At 55.4% G+C, this 18527-nt stretch overlaps 9 protein-coding genes across 9 annotated transcripts; 3 read left to right on the forward strand and 6 right to left on the reverse strand.

The window, feature by feature from the left end:
* Positions 1-2259: 2259 nt before the first annotated feature.
* On the forward strand, positions 2260-3688 carry N657DRAFT_646842 (uncharacterized protein). The gene has a single exon (XM_062793192.1). The coding sequence runs from the start codon at positions 2355-2357 to the stop codon at positions 3204-3206; it is 852 nt and encodes a 283-aa protein (XP_062645936.1). The 5' UTR covers positions 2260-2354; the 3' UTR covers positions 3207-3688.
* Positions 3689-4353: 665 nt separating this feature from the next.
* N657DRAFT_492934 (uncharacterized protein) lies at positions 4354-4936 on the reverse strand. Its single transcript, XM_062787642.1, has one exon. The coding sequence runs from the start codon at positions 4708-4710 to the stop codon at positions 4414-4416; it is 297 nt and encodes a 98-aa protein (XP_062645937.1). The 5' UTR covers positions 4711-4936; the 3' UTR covers positions 4354-4413.
* On the reverse strand, positions 4937-5854 carry N657DRAFT_492933 (uncharacterized protein). Its single transcript, XM_062787641.1, has one exon. The coding sequence runs from the start codon at positions 5796-5798 to the stop codon at positions 5163-5165; it is 636 nt and encodes a 211-aa protein (XP_062645938.1). The 5' UTR covers positions 5799-5854; the 3' UTR covers positions 4937-5162.
* Positions 5855-5975: 121 nt separating this feature from the next.
* Positions 5976-8193, reverse strand: N657DRAFT_672780 (DUF580-domain-containing protein). The gene is made up of 4 exons (XM_062795657.1): positions 7674-8193; positions 7054-7606; positions 6541-6912; positions 5976-6477 (listed from the first exon to the last, which is right to left on the reverse strand). The coding sequence occupies exons 1-4, from the start codon at positions 7978-7980 to the stop codon at positions 6123-6125; spliced, it is 1587 nt and encodes a 528-aa protein (XP_062645939.1). The 5' UTR covers positions 7981-8193; the 3' UTR covers positions 5976-6122.
* Positions 8194-9029: 836 nt separating this feature from the next.
* On the reverse strand, positions 9030-9840 carry N657DRAFT_492937 (uncharacterized protein). Its single transcript, XM_062787644.1, has 2 exons — positions 9324-9840; positions 9030-9198 (listed from the first exon to the last, which is right to left on the reverse strand). Exon 1 carries the CDS (start codon positions 9686-9688, stop codon positions 9389-9391), a length of 300 nt encoding a protein of 99 aa, XP_062645940.1. The 5' UTR covers positions 9689-9840; the 3' UTR covers positions 9030-9198; positions 9324-9388.
* Positions 9841-12364, reverse strand: N657DRAFT_492936 (glutamyl-tRNA synthetase). Its single transcript, XM_062787643.1, has 3 exons — positions 11833-12364; positions 10170-11781; positions 9841-9908 (listed from the first exon to the last, which is right to left on the reverse strand). Exons 1-2 carry the CDS (start codon positions 12219-12221, stop codon positions 10254-10256), a joined length of 1917 nt encoding a protein of 638 aa, XP_062645941.1. The 5' UTR covers positions 12222-12364; the 3' UTR covers positions 9841-9908; positions 10170-10253.
* Positions 12365-12553: 189 nt separating this feature from the next.
* Positions 12554-13778, forward strand: N657DRAFT_664800 (ribosomal protein L1; the record flags this gene model as incomplete). The annotated part of the gene is made up of 2 exons (XM_062795257.1): positions 12554-12798; positions 12853-13778. 2 exons carry the CDS (start codon positions 12554-12556, stop codon positions 13514-13516), a joined length of 909 nt encoding a protein of 302 aa, XP_062645942.1. The 3' UTR covers positions 13517-13778.
* On the reverse strand, positions 13631-14605 carry N657DRAFT_681976 (uncharacterized protein; the record flags this gene model as incomplete). The annotated part of the gene is made up of 1 exon (XM_062796442.1): positions 13631-14605. One exon carries the CDS (start codon positions 14603-14605, stop codon positions 13631-13633), a length of 975 nt encoding a protein of 324 aa, XP_062645943.1.
* A 961-nt stretch (positions 14606-15566) lies between these two features.
* Positions 15567-18413, forward strand: N657DRAFT_646847 (uncharacterized protein). Its single transcript, XM_062793193.1, has one exon. The coding sequence runs from the start codon at positions 16050-16052 to the stop codon at positions 17982-17984; it is 1935 nt and encodes a 644-aa protein (XP_062645944.1). The 5' UTR covers positions 15567-16049; the 3' UTR covers positions 17985-18413.
* The last annotated feature ends 114 nt before the right edge of the window (positions 18414-18527 follow it).

An 18527-nucleotide genomic window follows, 5' to 3' on the forward strand; every position in this document is an offset into this window, starting at 1 on the left:
AGGGTCGCGTGGGTAGAAGTGGATAGATGCAGAACCCTGCAGCCGGGCAATTATTGGGAACGTGGCTGACTGTGGGAGTTAAGTTATTTAACGAGAGGGTCTGGTACTATTGAATGCGAGTTGAGCGACCAAAACTGGCCACGAGTTGCGGTAGTCAAGCCGATAGAAACCCAATACAAATAGCCGCCAGGGCTGTAAACATCACTGAAATGCTAACGTTATCTGGCAAAGTAACAGCGTTTAAACCACACCGGACGCCCATCGAAATTCGTAGATATAACATAGCCCATCACCCCAATACTACTTCCTTTCACCCCAGATGTAAAAGCTTCCATCCCCGTTCAAGTGGTACTACATCTGATATCGGTCACTCCGGCCGCCGGCCTCGCAGCCACGTTGTTTGCCCGACGCAGCGTAAGAATGTTGGGGAGAGGCAGAGCTGTGGTCACGGTTAGAATCCCGCCGCTGAGGCCGGCAAATTGACCAGCGTTAGGATTAAGGCTTCCCATATTGAATTTTAACGGACGCCAAGGGGCCACAAGAGCGTCGCGATGCCGTTTCCGGAGATAAGGCCGACACAAATACGTGTGTGCTTGGATGGACCGGCACTCCTCCTCGATGCCGTTCCAAAGCTTGACCCTCTCCACCCCAACGCCGTTAAGGAACCCAATGCCGTCGTAGGTATCGCCAGGATTCACGTAGACGAACTTGTTGCGATTGCTAACCATACCCGGGTGCGCTGGTGTAGGCGTCGTGATTCCGTTTCCTGGCTTCGTTGTTGTAGGGGTTGGGTCGCCTCCACTGATGCCAACTCAAGCATACCGATATAGAAGGTCAGCTTTCAAAGACATATGGGTTAGAAGAGGAGGGAGGAGGGAGGAGGTGCCCTTGAGGCCCCAGAGGCCGCTGCAGTCTGCTTTGGCTGCGGATTTCCACTGAATGAACTGGGAACTGAAATGGAATGGAGGGCGGCAATGGTCTCGCAGGTTTGTTCTCTTTGGACGAAATGGAATCGGTTGCAATTCCCAACCACGCCATCTGGGATTGGGCTCGGAGTACTGCTTGGAGTGGCCGACGTGGAACTTGACAGCTTCGTAGAGGTCGGGAACCCGCTGGTAGTCGAGGGCTTTGCGGTGGTCGAGGATGGGGGCTTGGTGGAGGATTGAGCAGAGGCTGTCGTGGGCGGATCCTCAACCACGGTCTCAATCACACAGTACTCCTTGTTCGTGTCGAGACCTGGGCAGCTAATGCCAGGGTTCAGTTGCTCGAGCTCGTCAATCGAGATCCCCAACTGGCGGCCAAGCTCAGGCAGGTATCGACACTGTCAGGCGTCACGGAGACGTCGCAGAGAACCGCGCGGGCGTGACAGAGCCAGGCCAGAGACAATTCCTGGCATCATGACCGAGATGATGTGTTTAAACAGCATCTTGAGCCTCGGAAATGAGCTGTGCGTTGGAGTAGGTGATCAAGTGACGGGGAGGATTCTCAAGAGGAGGGAAAGGGCTGAAGTTGGCATTCCTGAGGAACTAAACCGGACTGCGAAGCCCGAAGCTTATACTCTCGTCTCGCGTCCCATGCTCCCATTCCATATCAAGTAAGGTATGGAGTTCTGGCTATGAACTCCTCGTTGTCCCGCTTCCAGACTCTCCACACGAGAGAGATATCACATGTAGCTGGACGCATCCAGAAATGAGTGTCGCGGTGCTCATGTTGGTAAGAAGATAATTTCCTGCATTGCAACCTGCCCCGTCGGCGGTGCTTCTTCGGTCCAGATAATGCATGGACCGAGAACAAGGACACACTGCCCCATGCACCAACAAGAAGGATATCGCCGCTTGCACGGATCATAGGAAATGAGGAACTTGTAATCCGTACAGGTACAGGTACTTGTACAAGTACATGCGCCTACGGTTCGTGACAAACTCCACTGGCATGTGGGATTCGCAACGCTAACTTCGGAACACAGCCGCAGTCGGTACCTTACCGTACTGCAATGTGAGCACCTGAGAGGGTCTGATCAGGCGGAAAAGGCAGCCAGCTGCTTGGGCCCATTGCCAAGCCGCCGGGACAACGGTCCTGGAGTCTCGGAAGCAGCCAAGCCGGTTCCTCGTTCCCCCCCAGCGCCAAACTCATTTGCCCATAATCAGGACCTCCAGATTCCGTCTCTCTTGCATCCACGTGTATCTCGTTACTACCCTTTCTTCTGCACATCGCAACTGCCTGGTCACGACGTACAGCTCTCTGGCATCTTCCCTCGCCGGAACAACCAGGGCACCAGCTCGCACTCTCTCCGCCCCATGCCGCAGAACACACTCTCGAACCTCAAAATTCCCTCCCACAATCCTCGTAACACCATGCGCCTCTCCGCCCAGGCACTCTTGTCACTCGCGACATCCCTGGCATGCTTCGGGGCCGTGGTCGACGCCGGCGGCGTGCTGGAAGTCGACCTCGTCTTCCCGCGCAACGAGACGTACGCGCCTGGGGCTGACATGCCCGTCGTGTTTGCATTCCAAAATGGCGACGCCGAGTTCGTGCGCTATCTCGAACCTGCCATTGACTACTTCGTATGGAATCTGTCTGATGGTAATACGGTGAACTCAAGCTTCGGGGAACATAGATGGGCGAAAACGAATTGGTCCAACCACAAGCCCGGCGAGCCCTACTTCTTGCACGACTTCCACGGCCTTTTCAAGCCGGGCATGGAGGGTAGGTGGCGGTTGTCGTGGCAGGTCTCCTGGGCAATCTGCGGCGAAGAAGAGGACGACCCCGAGCCTGTTTGGAGGAGCAACTCGTACATCCAATCGGTCGAATACACGATCAATAGCAAGGATGGACGCGCGTGGGATCTTGTTGCTGCCACAGCCGACGACATAACCTGCACTACGGCATTTGGTGTTACTATCAACGCTACCGACGTGGTCAGGGAGGTTCCCAAACGCAAGACTGTTGACGGCGGCACCTGTGCAGTCGTGTACCACTCCAGCCCAACACCGAATCCATGCCAAATCGAGGTCAGCTCTGCCGCTGCCGCGAGCATATCGGCCTCATGGACCGCGAGCCTGTGCAGTCCCTGGGGCAAGCTCACAATGCCGCAAGACACACCGGCAAACTGCCCCAGCGAAAACGGTGACGTCCAGCGGTTGGCTATCGCAGGCGTGGCCTCCTTGGCAGTGGCATTGGGGGCGATTGGATTTCTTCTGCCATAACTGGGAATTTGATATCAGACCGTGGTGGATAAATCATATTTCCCTTCTGGTCAGACTGGCACTTTTTCACTTTGAGAATGCCGTAGTTCTTAACTATCTAAATCAGGTGGGTAATGAAACCAACTTGCTGTACGGATACATGTACGCTAGATGTGACTGATACCTGCTCTTGGTAGCCGTTGGGCGGGGCACGCCGGAGCGCGTCCGAACCCAGCCCCTAACGTATGTACATTACTGTTGGATTTGGCAGGTGCTCAGGGAGGGCAGTTCAGGGGTGGCTAGTGGCTTGGTATAGGATTATCAGGATCAGGGAGATGCCTGAAGCTGTTTTGGAAAAGGGAGATGCCGAGATCAATTATCAACTGAGTTTGTTGCCCATCCTTTGCCGCCTAAACACTGCGGTACGGTAAATTTCTGGCTGTTAGCTTTCCAACACTCCTCCGGGAAGGCCACCTAAACTCCCAACTTCCGTTCCTACGCAGCAGAACAAAACAATAGCTACGGCAGACATGTTAAAACCGACCGAAATATCGCTATAGCCACTGTTAACGAAGAGGTTAAAGTCACTAGCCTTGACAACTGGAAGGCCTGGAATGAGATTCAGGTCTAAGGCGGCAACTAGGGACCTGTCACGGCCCCCACTACGAGCCCTACACTTGGCCATCGCTAGGCGAGACACTGTGGATTTGGGAGACTCAGATTGGAGCTTGGAACTTCCTCTCACAAGGATCAGTCAGTTAGTCAGTGTGACGAATCTCAAAGCCCCAACTTCTGAAAGGGACTCCTGAAGGTTATAGCTTTGACAACGGGGTGAGGTTCGGTGAAGCCAAAGGGTTCACAACAAGCAATGTCCAAAGGTACTGACAATCTTGCACTTGAGTTGCTTACTGGAGAACTCCCAGAGTCCTCCAGAACGAGTGACTATATACTTGGTAGAGCCTTCATGATCGCCCATGATCGCAGTCTACCAAGAGCTATCTTTGATCGCCTTGGGTAGCCAGCTACCCAAGTCTACCCTTGATCGCCCGGACCCCACGGCTACCGTGTGGGCCTCGTGCCGTTCCTGCAGTTCTGTCTTGTGCCCCACTGGGCCTGTACGTATGGTTGGTTCGTGACACTTAGCTGTGCAAGCTGGACTATGCATTGCCACCAACCTCCATTACATCTTGTACCTGCTTATCTTGAGTATAAGACGTTCTTACCATCTCTATAAGCCGGCCAATATATCGTATATCCAATCAATAAAGAGCTCAGCAGTCTCAGACTGCCACGAAAGGACTTCACAGAGAGTTGCACCCGGTCCCGAGGGTAAACATGTGCAGGTGACCGGTGTGTGCATATTCCCGCCTATGATATTCTGAACCTTATCATGTAAAATATTAGAGACAGAGGAGCATATCGTCAGGAAGACGGCCTGGACCAGAGTCCTGACCGGCGCCACTAAACCTGCGAAGCCCGCCACTGGAAATACCCCTGCAAAGCAGTCAAGCGATTCATTCCACATGCAGCCAAAGTCGGCCAAGACAACTCGGGTCTCAACCTCAGCTACTACAGAAAGACCTTCTTCTTCCTGCACAAGCAGACGCAGTTCGAACCTCTACATGGCTGGACTGGCCCCCAATATGACCAATCGAGAAGTCGACAAACTCAGGGCCTCTGCGCCGCGAATTGGCCGGCAGTACAAGCCCGAGAGCGTCATCTACAAGCTCATGTCTCACCAAGCGGATACGAAGCCCCTTTGAAGAACATCGTCGCCGAAGCCAAGGCCGCAAAGTTCCGAGCCGCGGCAGCAGCAAAGAAGAAGCAGGCCGCCAATCCGCACGCCCTGCCCGCGTTTCCCACACCAGCAAGCTGCAGCAAGATGGCAGTTCAACCAAGCGAAACAGACCACATCGAGCGCAGCAAGAACATGCCCAGCAACACCAGAAACTGAACAACAACAACGCCCTTCGCAGGTCAATCTCCAATCTCGCTTCTCGACTCAGCCATTTCCGTGTCGCCAATCCCAAATCGACATCGGAGTTGCCCATCCCCCACCGGCGGCTGTCCCAGCCCAAACACGACCGACTTCAGAAACAAAACAATCAGGTCCTGCGAGAACAGCAGCAGGGCAACCGCAGAATCCGTAAGGGCGAGGCCTATGTGCCCAGCTCCAGCAAAGCAGGAGTTCAGTTCAGATTCAGCGATTGCGGGCAGCGGCCGGCGTTTGGTCAAGGACAGTGGCAGGGACAGGGGTTGCAGAGCCAGCCAAGGGTGAGGCAAACTGTTGTGCTGCCTGTGATGATGCAGGGCGGTAGTGGGAGGAGGGGGGGGAGGGAGAAGGTAGTGTGCCAGAGTGCCGGTGCTAATGGGAGTTCTCCGGAATGAAAGGGTCAGTATGGATCTGTGGTGGGGGATGGGATTATAGAATGGTAGGCTACACTTGCTCGTTGAACGGTCGGCAGATCTGGTCTCTGGCCTTTCTCTGTAGTCGGGTAAGGTTTTGGGCTGTGTTGGGCCTGCCTTGCGGTCTGCAGCACGAGGGTTAGATGGGATCATCATGCATTCATGAACTCGTAACAGTGAACTAGTATCTCTCAGGCTGGTGTCCATGTCGTCAAGCAGCCCCAAGCTCCGTGACTAGGATACTAGTATTAATACATACGCAGTATGATACATACCTCCGGCAAGACCATCACGCCACAGCATTCTCAACTCGCCCATTGCCTCTGGTCACTTAGCACAAGTTGAAGTCACCCTTTGGGTTAGATTTGATGGGCGCTGTGGTCTATTTTCATTCTTATTCATTACGGATTACTCGAATTCTCTTGAACCCGCAGCAGTCTATGGGTAAATTCACTGAGATGATGATTACTCCACTCTCTGATTCAGTGCTCGTCTCCCTTCTCCGCCTCACCCTTAACGCCGTCACCGCCCTCAAGCGTGAATAGCCTGCTGCACGTGCGGATACACCTGCACCATGCGATGATATAAATCCGGATGGTCCCTGATCATGACTTCGGGGTCCCAGGCGGCCGCGACAAAGATGGTGTCAATGCCGCTGCTGATAGGCGTGGTAAAGACGTTGCATATCTGCAAGCCGATAAGGAAGCTAAAGGCAACGACGACGGGTGTAAAACTCCCAGTGGCATTGTAGGCTGGATTCGTAAATACCATGTAGAGGTAGGCCAGTAGAGCGCAGGCGTAGCCGACAAAGGTGGCACCCATGCCGAGGACGGGGCCGATCAGGCACTCGTTGATGAGGACGTCGATCCCGCGGTCTCTGATCATCCTGCAAGCATATCAGAATCAACGCTAAAATTTAGGATCAGTGGAGGAAGAGCAGTAGACTTACCTCCATGTGTCCTTGGCTGCCGGGATGTACGCCTTGCCATACAGAGCAATGTGCGAAAAGGCGTAGCGGTTTAAGAAATGCACCGCCCAGTCGAGGATTGAGATCAGACAGCCAACGATGCAGAATAGAATCGTGCTCAAGATATCACCTTCAGCCGCCGCCTGCTGCTGCGCAACCGACGCCAGCTGCCTCAGGAAGTTGATGATGGCCACCGCCAAGCTCCCCAAACTGATACTTCCAAAACTGTACGTCAAAGATCTCTTCAGCGCGCCACGCGTAACCTTGGTCGGGTAATTTTTCGAGTTGAAGTACCACGACCCGTACACGCCCGAGATGGTCGTATGGATCGTGTTCTTGAGCCACTCCGAGACCCTGCCCAACAATGTCAATCATTCCTTGCCGGTCAAGCGCGACTCGGGAGTCTTTCGGGAGCAAGAGTGCTGCGTTGGGGACAAGGGCGACTCCCGTGACCCCCGAGACATCTGGGCAAAAAGATTCACGAGTTCGACGTACCAGTACGCGGCAAAGGTGATGAAAGCAATCAACCCAATTACCTTGGCCGAGCTACACCCCCCAGCACCCTGGCGGCAGGCAGGATTATCTGTACTCGGCTCGAACTTGACGTACACACTGACCAGTGTCACTGAATACCACGCGGCGAAGGCGGCCCCCAGCAACCCGCCGACGGCGCTGACGAGGTAGACGTGGCCAAAGCGCTTGGCAACGTCCATGGCTGCTTGCAGCATGAGCACACTGAAGGGGATGCGGCGGCGCCAGCTGAGGAAGCAGATGACCATGAAGACGGAGAAGAGCAGGAACACGATGCCGCCCGAGTAGTAGCGCCGGCTGAGCATGTAGATGGCCGTGACCAAGCCGAGAACAATGTTGAGGATGCCGGTCAGCCAGACGAACTGCTTGGTGAACTTGCGGGCAAGCAACATGTAGGCATAGCTAAGCACGGTGGCCGCGATGAGCACCCATAGGAAGAGGTAGATTGTGTGGGTGGTCAAGCCGAAGGTATTGAGTTGGCCGTTGAGGTCGCCTGAGTTCTCGCGGCGGGTAACAGCTGGGGGATGAGATTTAGTACGAATAAACATGAGACGGTGTTGTGAGAGTGAGTAGCATGTCCTCACCATATCCCTGAATGGATATCGCCGAGACTACAACGAATCCAGCACAGGTCGCCAGGAAGAGAAGGCCGGCCCAGACATCGTTCCATTTCGGCTTCTGGATAGCAAAGACTTCATCGTACGACGGTGGGGGCCCCTTAGGCTCTGACTGCGGAGGAGGGTACGAAGGGGGCGGCGCATATTGGTTGCTGGGTGTCGAGCCGTTGTAGTGGGCGCCTTGTGGTAGAGGATGTTTCTGGTACGCATTGGGCGGGGGAAGGGGTTGTTCGTTGTCGTAGGAAGTGGCAGCCTCGCCGCCGTAGTTAGCCATCTTGCCAGAATTTCAACATTCCCCTGGATTTCAGTTGACGATCTGGAGAGGTTGATCTGTGAGTTCAGCTAGGTATGATGCTGTTGGTTTGGTGACAATGTGCGATCAATGCAACACATAGGGATACCTTAATGTTTACTAAAGCAGCCCGGGCAGAAAACTCAAGAAGGTAAACCGAAGGGTTTGAGGTTGATCGCTTGTGGAGCTGCCAGTGTTGCACGGGCTCAGGAATGTCTTGCAACCGAAAACAGCAACGGCGACTGGCATCGTACAATACCTTCGATGGTGTGACGTCATGCAAACAACGAGCAAAACTTGCAGCAAATTGTCGACAGATCATGCTTGCTCCAAGCAGATGGGAATCGGATCTCGGAATCAAATACGTACAAAACAGGGAGGTCTTGGGGATTCGGATGTCCAATGCGATAAGGCAATTCTTGTTACAGGGCTCTACTTATCTCTTAGACTCTTACGAGTCTTTACGAGTCTTCTCGCATTCCGGTAGTGCCAATTTCTCATCCAATCCGTTTCCAGGACCTGCTGTGCAGTCGGCCGATCGTCAGCCCTAAAGGCAAGCATCCGCCGCAGCATCAATAAGAACGTCTCCTTTTCCTCCTCACCCAGCGTCCCCATGCCATGCTTGCGCCGCGGATCTTGTAACCATTCTTGGACCGCCTGTCTAACGCCCACCCCCAACCTTTTTTAACGGGCTGAGAATCCTCAGCGAAGTACTTGTTCCTTGCCTCCCATCCATCCCACCATTCAGCCGGCAGCCGACCCAGAATCTCGACGTGATCCGCTGTGACATCGTCCATGGTCGCAAAGAACAAGGCGTCAAATAGCGACGTATGTGAGAGCAATGCCCAGATGGTGCACCCCAGACTCCAGATATCAGACGCACAGGAGAGCGGGACCGTCGGCTCGAAGCGAGCTTCCGGCGGCCGGATATCGAGCGGTGCGTAGGAGTTGTGTTTTGACTCAGTCGAAGGCCGAAATGCAACACCCAAATCGGTGAGCAACAACTTTGCACCGGAGTATACGATCTTATCGGAGTTGGCCACAAACCACACCGGCACTCTGGCGTAAAGAGGGACGCCTTCCCATCTTCCCGGACAACAGGTTCCAATTGGGGCGCTCCAAATTCCTCGTAGAGCTCATCATCCGAGAGATTGTCGAGACTGGAGGGCAGCTGAAGCAAGATGTTGCCTAGTTGAAGATCTAAACTCAACTGTCAGCAGAATCCCGTATACTCGGCCACTACAAACAAACACCAAGCATTCACTGAGCTCATGTTGTAGACCATCAAGCAAGCGGGGGTAAGAGTGGGGAAATATGATCCTGACCTCTATGAACTACTCCCTGCTCATGGACATGCGCCACAGCGAGGGGCGAGTTGGGCGGCGAGAGATCAAGCAACGTCCAGCGGGAAAAGATGAGTTCTTGAAAGCTGCTTGGAGTCTTGGAGACTGGCACTCGCCGATGCAGTCACTAAGCAAGAGTGTGTTTCGTTGGGACCTTGCACATTGAAACGATCAGAGAGGATGGGAATCAAGCTTCTCTTGGGTGAGTCCGTCTGATGGGCGGCCGCTTGCAGACAAGACAGGCTGTCGACCTCTGGTAGGTACGCGTCAGCGACGCAAACCTTGATGGCAACATATTTCGAAATATGTTCGTCCTTGCGCGAGCCATATGGTGGAAAATGTGCCATGGCCGAGCTTGTGCACGAATCCGGTATCGTCCATGGAAACGGTCGCCGATTTGTACCGGGTGGGATCCCCAGGATCGATAATATTCTAGGTTCTCCAGATCCTCGCGCGATTCCACCAGCCCGTTAAAGAAACTGTGAAGTCGTCGTCATGATTGGCTGAGCAGCACCCGAGTGCCAAAATGAGGGAAGTGTTTGCTGGTTTTGGAGTGGTCATCCACAACTTGAACTTGGAAGTCAGCTGAGTTTCTCGACTGCGAGAAGGTGAAGAAGGTCATGAGTACAGAAGGTGAAGAAGGTCATGAGTACAAAAGGTGAAGAAGGCCATGAGTGGAATGACCGACATGTGCCTAAGTTCGAGTCTGGAAAGCGCAATTTACAAGCCCGGAAAGAGCAGTTTACAAGCCCGGCGGGCGAGGGATCAAAACCAACTGGGTCAAAGAGCGGCCAAAGCACGTTGAGAGTAACTTGATGACTGACTCACAGTTTGTCACAATTCACTGCACGATATCGTCAGTGTCCGTTTGCAACAGGCATTACTTTGCCGCAGCTATCCCACATGAATTCTCTATTTCGGCCCCGTCTTGCCTGTCGGGATGCAGAACAACACCAATCTCTTGCCCTTGGGTCCTTCCTCGCCATCCTTCCAGTCGTTCAATCCCTTATCCACGCGGTAGTAGCCGCGCCTCTCAAGTTGGATGATATCGTCCTTCTTGAGCTGCGCTGCCGCCTCATCGCACCACGCGTCCTCCATTGTCTCGGTCACTGGGTTCAAAAAGTCCTCCATGTTGTCCTCCTCCTGCAGCACGTCCTTGGTAATGAGGTAGTCAAAATCCCACAGCTCGGCGGGCACCAGCTTCTGGCCCTTGGAGGCGAGCCAAGTAACCTTCTTCTCAGTCTTCTTGACGTCGCCTTGCAAATTCAGCTCGCATATGAGGCTGGGGATGGGGTCACCGCCCGCGATCTGGCGGACGAAGGCGTTGCCCCATGCCATGAGGGTAATCTCCTCGCCGTCCTTGAAGCTCTTGGCATCGGCCTGGTCCATGAGGAGCTCCGAGGCAAAAACTACCTTCTTGTTGCCTATGTCTTTGTTCTTGGGGTGCTTCGGCCTGTCAGCCGAGAAAGGCTCGGCAGGCGCCTCGGCGCCGGTGACCGCCACCTTCACCACGTCCTTCTGGAGGATGGCGGTGTGGCGGGGTGCAACTGGATCAATCTCCTTCTTGTTGCTGGCCCAGAAGTTCGTCCAGTCCATGGTGACCACGTTCCTACTTGGGCCCTGCTTCAGAATGAAGTCTCGCAAGGCGGGAATGGTCATACCGCGCCTGCGAACGCCACGGATTGTTGGCATGCGCGGGTCGTCCCAGCCCCAGACTTTGCCAGTTTCAACCAGTTTTGCCAGCTTACGCTTGGAGAGGAAGGTCCGGATGAAGTTCATCCGAGCGAAGTCCCACATGTAAACCTGACGGAGCTTGAGCGTGTCCAAGAACCACTGGTACTGCGGATTGCGGTCCGTGTACTCTGTGGATCTGAGCGCGTGGGTCACGCCCTCGTGGCTGTCGACAACAGGGCAGGCAAAGTCGTACATGGGGTACATCTTCCACTTGGTCCCGGTGCGGTGGTGGGGTGTCTCGATATTGCAGCGGTAGATGACGGGATCTCTCATGGCCTTGTTCGGGTTGTCGACCGAGATTTTGGCGCGAATGCAGTTTTGGACACCCTCCTCTGAGCCCTTCTTCATCTCCTCGAAGATGCGCAGATTCTCCTCGACAGACCTGTCACGCCGCCGCGAAGCGATGCCCTTGAAGCGCTCATCGCGCATCGTCTCCTGGTCAGTGTCATCGGCATATGCATGGCCCTCCTTGATGAGCCGGATGCACATCTCGTAAAGATAGTCAAAGTAATCCGAGGTGTAAGAGAGAGCGTCAGGCCGGATGCCCATCAAGGCGAGATCCTCAATGATGGCGTCCTGGTACTCTTGCTTCTCCTTGGATGGGTTGGTGTCATCGAGACGGAGACGCAGTGTGCCATTGTAGGCTTGGTGAGCAAAGTAGTCACTAAGAAGGGCAGCCTTGGCGTGTCCAATGTGCAGGTATCCCCTGGTCCAAATCAGTTTTGTCCGCAATTGAAATGGTGACGGCGCAGCTCACGAGGGCTCGGGCAAGAATCTCGTCACGACACCCTTGTTGGCGTTCTGCAGTGCAAGAGCATAGCTCGCGCCGGCTTTGCTCGCAGCGGCTATCTTGGCCTTCGCAGCGGCATCCTTAGCTAAGATGTCGGCCTGGATCTCGGGATGATTCTCCTCGATGAACTGAAACCAGCGGGCAAGGTTGACGAGGCTACCCCGCTTGATGAAGGACACAGCAGCACGGTTACCACGGAGAGCTTGCCAGATCTTGGTATCGATATCGCCGAGCGTGTAGCCGTCAAGGTATGTGCGGAGGATCAAGTGCTTGTCGAGGGCCTGCAGCCGGGGCTCAATCTGGCGGAAATCGGCGGTGAGGAGGGCCTCAAGCGGCTTCAGCTCGTCCAGCTTCATCTTGTTGTTGACGGGTGGGAATTGGCGGTGCGCAAATACGTTGCTGAGTCGAGTCGATATCAAGCGCAGTCTCCCTTGGCCGATCTGAGTCAACAACACCTGCAAACTTTTGGAGGGGCACGGCAGGCCAAGCTGTGGCGGGGTAGCACTGTTTTGCCGGGCGGTGAGTGGCTGGACACCCTGTCCACGACCCCTGTCATTCTTAACGCCTCACAATTGAGGCTCACGCGCCCAGCTGCTCGGACCCAACTTTTTTTGGAGGCTGCAGTTGCAGGTCAACATCGAGCCTGAATCCGCGACCGAGTCCAGCCCCGTGTCTGGCATTGAACGCGATGGCCTCCCTCAACCAGTGTCTTGCCTCTCTGGCGAGACTCAGCTTAGTTGCGCCAGCAAGGCCAACAGTAACGCCGACACTACTCAAATTCCTAGTGCCATCAGCGACGGCCCCCCTTGTTCGGCGTGCATCCGGCGGAGGAGGCATGCGCAAGCGCCCGGCGAAGAAGAAGAAGACATACAAGATGTTCCGCTCCTACGACCTATCGCAGATAGAACAATACTCTCTCTGCGATGCCATGCGGCAAGCTTATCCTGAAGCCCTCCTGCCAGCGCCAACGCTAATTGTTCAAGTCAGATATCTGCGAGCCATCGAAGTCGGCCGCCCGCCTGCCTCGGTAAAATACGACCTCGCTATCAAGATCAAGACGCACAAGAACGGGCCCGTCCTACGCAACAGCATCCGTCTCCCTTTCCCTGTCAAGACCGATACGCGCATCGGCGTCATTTGTCCCGAGGATAGCCCTCTCATGGTCGAAGCGCAGCAGCTCGGTGCCGTGGCGGTGGGGCAAGAAAGCCTATTCGAGAGCATCCGCGAAGGCAATATCCCCTTCAATAAATTGATCTGCCACGTCGACAGCCAGGAAGCCTTGAAGCAGGCGAATCTCGGCAAAATCCTCGGTCCCAAGGGTCTAATGCCCAACCCGAAAACAAAGACGATCACAAACGACCTGAAGGCAACGGTGCAGGAGCTCATCGGCGCAGACGAGTACAGGGAACGGGGCGGTGTGGTGAGAATCGCGGTCGGCCAGTTGGGTTTCACGCCCAAGATGCTGTCTGAAAACATCAGAGCGCTGATGTCGTTGGTGAAGACGGACATCAGCAACGCCGACGAGAACCATCCCAAGGCGCTGGACGAAGTCGTGCTGAGCTCCACCAACGGGCCCGGATTCAGCTTGAACGGCACTTTCCACTCGACGGATGAGAAGGTGAAGCCCGAGGACCTGCAATCAGTCATGTAGGCTCATTGTAACAACGCTGTATGCCAATGTACTATAATCATGAAGCCAAGAGCGTCGGTGTTGGATATTTGTTTGGGGTATCTAGGACGGATAGCAATGCTCGTGATGCACCTCTTATTTTTCCTTCAGCACTTTGACCGCCTCGGCTTGGGCATCAAGACTCCTGTATATCCCGAGGTATTGGATGACGCGCCCTTGGCCTTTGGGTCCGGCTTTGCGAGCTTCCTTCAACGCTGTGCTCAAGTCGAGCAATATTGTGTTCCGACATCGCGACATCCTCCCCTCGGTCTTCTTCACAAACGGCAGATCTCGGCCGACGGAGTCTGCGATGCGTTCAGCAACGGAGTACTCCCTTACCAGCCCAGCCAATTTCGAAGGGCTGCTGCTGAGAAACCCGAGCTCCTCCTCTTCTCCTTCATCCTCTTCATCACTCTCCGCAAAGTTGAAATTATCCCCCCAATCCTCCTCTGCCTCATTGCCGTTCCCGACATCTTTCCGTTCCCTCTTCACTAGGTCACCAACCGCTAACCTCTCCTCCAACCCGGCAACCCTCTCCTCCAGTTCCAACATTTTCCTCCCGAGCTCCACTGCCTCCTTCACACGCGCCAACTCGGCATTCACCCTACCCACCTCCATCCTCCGCTCCCGTACCCTCCCCTGCATTTCCTCGACCGCCCGCCGAAACCCCAGCAGCGCAACCCGGACATCCTCCACCCGTTCTTCCCCGCCCTTCAGTTCGTCGCCCAAGCTCAAAAAGGCAGTGTAGTTCGCATTGACCAACTCCAGCAACTCGGCGCTGATGGCGGCGCTGCGGTCGCGAAGCTCCGAGCGCAGGTCCTCGAGGGTCTGGTGTCGCGACGCTGGCCCGCCGGTGTGGAGTGCTGAGAGGTAGGCTGCTGCGTCGAAGTCGGGGGCGAGGAAATCCAATCGGGAGAGGGCGGCGGGGAAGGGGAGGGGACCAGTGCCATCGTCTGGTTCGGAACCCGAGTCCGAAGGAGAGGAGCGGAGGTGCGAGTTGGAGTGGCTGTAGGCTTGCGAGTAGGAGGAGGGCGGTCGCGAGGGTGGGGAGGTGACGCTGAGTTGTGCCATTGTGTTGCGCGGATATGGTGCGGTGGTTCGCGGTCCACTGTGTATGAAGGAGGATTGCCTGGTAAACGATGGTCCGTCAAAGTGCTGTGATGCTGTGGCGCATGTGGCTTTTATGTCAAAAGAGCTCCTGACATTCCCACGGAACATTAGTTGCATCTTGGTAGCAGGCCTGCTTGGCGCTGTATGGCCCGTGCGTGACTGCCGAAGCTCTCTTGCCCGGCACTTCTGTTGAACTCAAGTTGAGATTTTCCCAGGATTCTCTTCTCCGACACATGGTTTAAGTGAACATCAACTTACCCTCGTCGCTATCCGCATCGCCAAAGCGATTGTAGAGCCTTGACAAACGGTGAAGGTGTGCCTACATGATTCACAATGGGAACCGGGGTTGATGCAGCAGGAGTTTTTTAGTGGACTTGTATCCGTACCTTGGACAGCTCACGACGACACCAACCGCGCTTGCTATTGGAATGCATTGGACCGGTCACTGTATCACATGCCCTCAGCCCAGCCCACGGCGGCAGATATCAGACTGCCCCGAACATGAATCTCCGGTTCCGGGTCTCTCCGGCATCGCATGCGCTGGTCGCAGGGCCAGGAAGGCACCTGAACAGCGCACATTAAAAGTGTGGGCTCTAAGGAGGCTGGTTGTAGGCAATCAATCGCTTCATCCGTGAATCCGCTGGGCCCTACTTATCGAGCAACGGTACACACCTCACGTTCTCTGTGTGCTTTCTCCGGAGAGCACAGCTGCTGCTTTTATTTGCATCTCCGATGCAGGAGGGATGCGAATGGATGACCCCCATCAAATCCACCAGACCCTTTTTGGCGTAGTGTAGCGTCAGAATTATCTTATCAATCAGTCTCGATCAGGATCTCCATCTCCAATTCCATTCTTGTCGAATCATCTCAGCGGACGTGCGCTCGGTACACTGCCCTGGAGCTCCCGATTTCGCTGACGGAAATTCCCTCGTTAATCCTCGGTCGGAGCAAGGAGACGAATTTTCTCTCCTCTGGTTTCCAACGGGACAGATCGCCAGCTTCGCACCTCCTTCGACTTCTCGAGTCATAGTTCCGAGTTCGACAAAAGATCAGTTCCAGTACGACGAGGCTCAAACTCCTGAGCAACACTACACTTACCTGAGTTCTGGGCAACCGAGTGTTTTCCGCGGCTTCCAGCGGTTCCCGAGGTGCGGGGCTCCTCGCTTTCCCCAGACAGAGCAGCCGCCTGCACGTCGCGACCATTTCAGGTATCTCAGCACCCGACTGATAAATTTTCGACGTTAGCGCCCTCCTATTCTCAACATAGGCGCTGCATGACTTTGGTTCATCGTCTACCCCGGCGTCGACGAGCGCTTTCGAAGGGCCGGGACAACCTGGAAGTTTTGCAGCATTAAGCTGGGAGTTGTGCTGCGACGACTTGCAGCTGATCATTCAAGCCAGCAGCATGGCGGCTGTCGTGACCGTCGCACCGAACTCAGGCCTGAATGCTCAGAAGGCAGATATAGACCCATCAAGAGCGCTGTCCCTCACAACCTCGGTCAACCGTGACTCACCAAGTTCTGTCTCCAGCCCCGCTTCAGCAGCCTCCCCGTCCACCGTCTCCACCCCCATATCTGCCTTGTCAACGGGACCCCCAATCGCGATCCGGCCGAGCACATCGAACAAACCACCTCCGATCAAGCCTTCTGCTGCGGTGAGCAGAAGGGCTGGATCAACCCTCATGTCTTCGGCATCAACCCCACAGCACATGACCTTGAGCATGACCAGCAAGGAGTGGGTCATACCCCCTCGGCCGAAACCTGGCCGTAAGCCTGCCACCGACACGCCGCCAACCAAGCGCAAGGCCCAGAACCGAGCTGCCCAGAGAGCGTTCCGGGAACGCAGGGCAGCCCGCGTTGGAGAGCTGGAGGAGCAACTTGAGGAGGAGAAGGCTACCCATGAGCGGACAGTCAGTGGATTGCAGGAACGTATCACGCACCTGGAGGTTGAGACCGAAAACCTCCGCTCAAGATGCCAATGGTTGGAGTCTTTGCTCGAGAAGGAGCGGCAGAACCGTAGTAACATGACAGGAAAACGGGACGACTCACAGCAGCAGATCATATCAAGCAACAGCAACCCGGTGTCACCGCACACCCAAGGACAACCAGGCCAAGTTGACCGATCACACGCTATGCTGTCGCTGCAGCCGGCGCCACCTCCAAATATCTCATCGCGATCGATCCATATTGCCGAACCTCGGCCACTGGCACAACCATTCTCCATCTCACAAATAGTATCGCCTCTGGAGGGAGCCACGCCGGTCAATCTCGGCTGCGGCAACTGCCAGGCCAACAGCTCCTGCGCATGCGCAGATGAGGTTCTACGAACCGCGGATATGGCGGTTGGATGCGGGAAGTGCTCACTTGGCACCAGGTGTGAGTGTCTCGAGGAGACTCTGGGAATGCCCATAGCTGTTGCAGATCTGAAGCGGCCGCTTCCGCCAAGCTCGTCACCGTCACCGTCCCCGGATGAAAAGCGACAACGCTCTGACGCGGGCATCATCATGGAAACCGACTTCACTGCGATCTATTCCACTCAAAGCCACAAAGAGGCGGCACAGCCACATCTACAGCCCCTGACGTCGATAGAGCCTAGAGACTCGTGCGGGTTCTGCAAAGACGGAACTTACTGCGTATGCGCCGACTCCATGTTGACGTCTGCCTCAATGCTGCCACCTCCAAGCCAGCAGATGGCGGGACACACCCAGGAACACACCCCGCCCCCGTCCGAGGATGACGTGGTCGTGCCTTTAGCCATGGAAGTGACGGCTACGGGGGCTATCAAGCTTCCTAGGCTGCGTACCCTTCAGCAGAGAGAAACTGCCAAACCTGCCACAAAATTCGGAGGGTGTGGACCCAACGGCCCCGGCACATGTGCTCAATGTCTTGCCGACCCCAAATCCGGCCTCTTTTGCCGCTCCCTGGCAGCCAATTTTCAGAAAAACAATTCGGGCAGCGGCGGTGGATGCTGCGGAAACAGCGGTCCAGGAGGCTGCTGCAAGGCCGGACAATCACAGCAAGATGCCGACCCTCCGCTTGCTGCAGCCCCTGCGGCCGCGAGGCCGACCAACACCATGACCAGTACCGGTGGCCCCAGCATCGGGTTTGGCCTCAGTCTATCCTGCGCCGACGCCTACAAGACTTTGTCCAGTCACCGGCACTTTGAAGAAGCAGCTGATGACATCGGATCATGGCTGCCGAAGCTCAAGGCATTGCCTGTCCCCCGGCCCGGCCCCGTAGGCGGCCGCGGTCGACATGGGCGGGCACCAATCGAGGTTGAGGCTGCGAGCATCATGAGCGTGCTAAAGGACTTCGATGTCAGGTTTGGCAGGGGTGAGTGATAAGTTCTTAGGTGCTTCCCCGCGTGCCCCTGGCCTCGAGGAGAGGGGCGCCTGCCGGGAAGGGGCCCGAGTGATCCGGTGCAGGACGGGAAAGTCATGTGCTTTGCTATCTTGGTTTTTGCTCGGATGTGCACCAAGGAGACGGAGGAGGGGGCGGCAGTGGAATGAAGGTCCATGCGGCCACTCATGCGGCCCGACGCAACAAACTCATGTCGATCCCGCTTCCGTCACGATTGTTCCCGTTCTTGGCGTTTAGAAATGACGGATATCTCTTGCAGGTTCAGCCGGTAGGATCAGCTGGGATTGGAGGAGAGGTAGCGATTCTAGAGGAGTTCAAACAGCAGGAGGGGCCGGATGGTTGTCCTTGTATTGTGGGAGTACTGTGTAGGTACATACATTTTCTTGACGAGGTTGCTTACATCGGCTTATCTGTCTTTTCGAGCCGGAAATCCAGAAGCAATGAAAGTCATGAAGTATAACCTCATCTGCATTTGTCGAGACTTTCATGTTGCTGCAGATGCATGTAGCCTGAGCGGATCACAC

This window comes from Parathielavia appendiculata (genome assembly GCF_033297405.1).
Source record: "Parathielavia appendiculata strain CBS 731.68 unplaced genomic scaffold N657scaffold_9, whole genome shotgun sequence".
In the NCBI taxonomy this organism is placed as follows: domain Eukaryota; kingdom Fungi; phylum Ascomycota; class Sordariomycetes; order Sordariales; family Chaetomiaceae; genus Parathielavia; species Parathielavia appendiculata.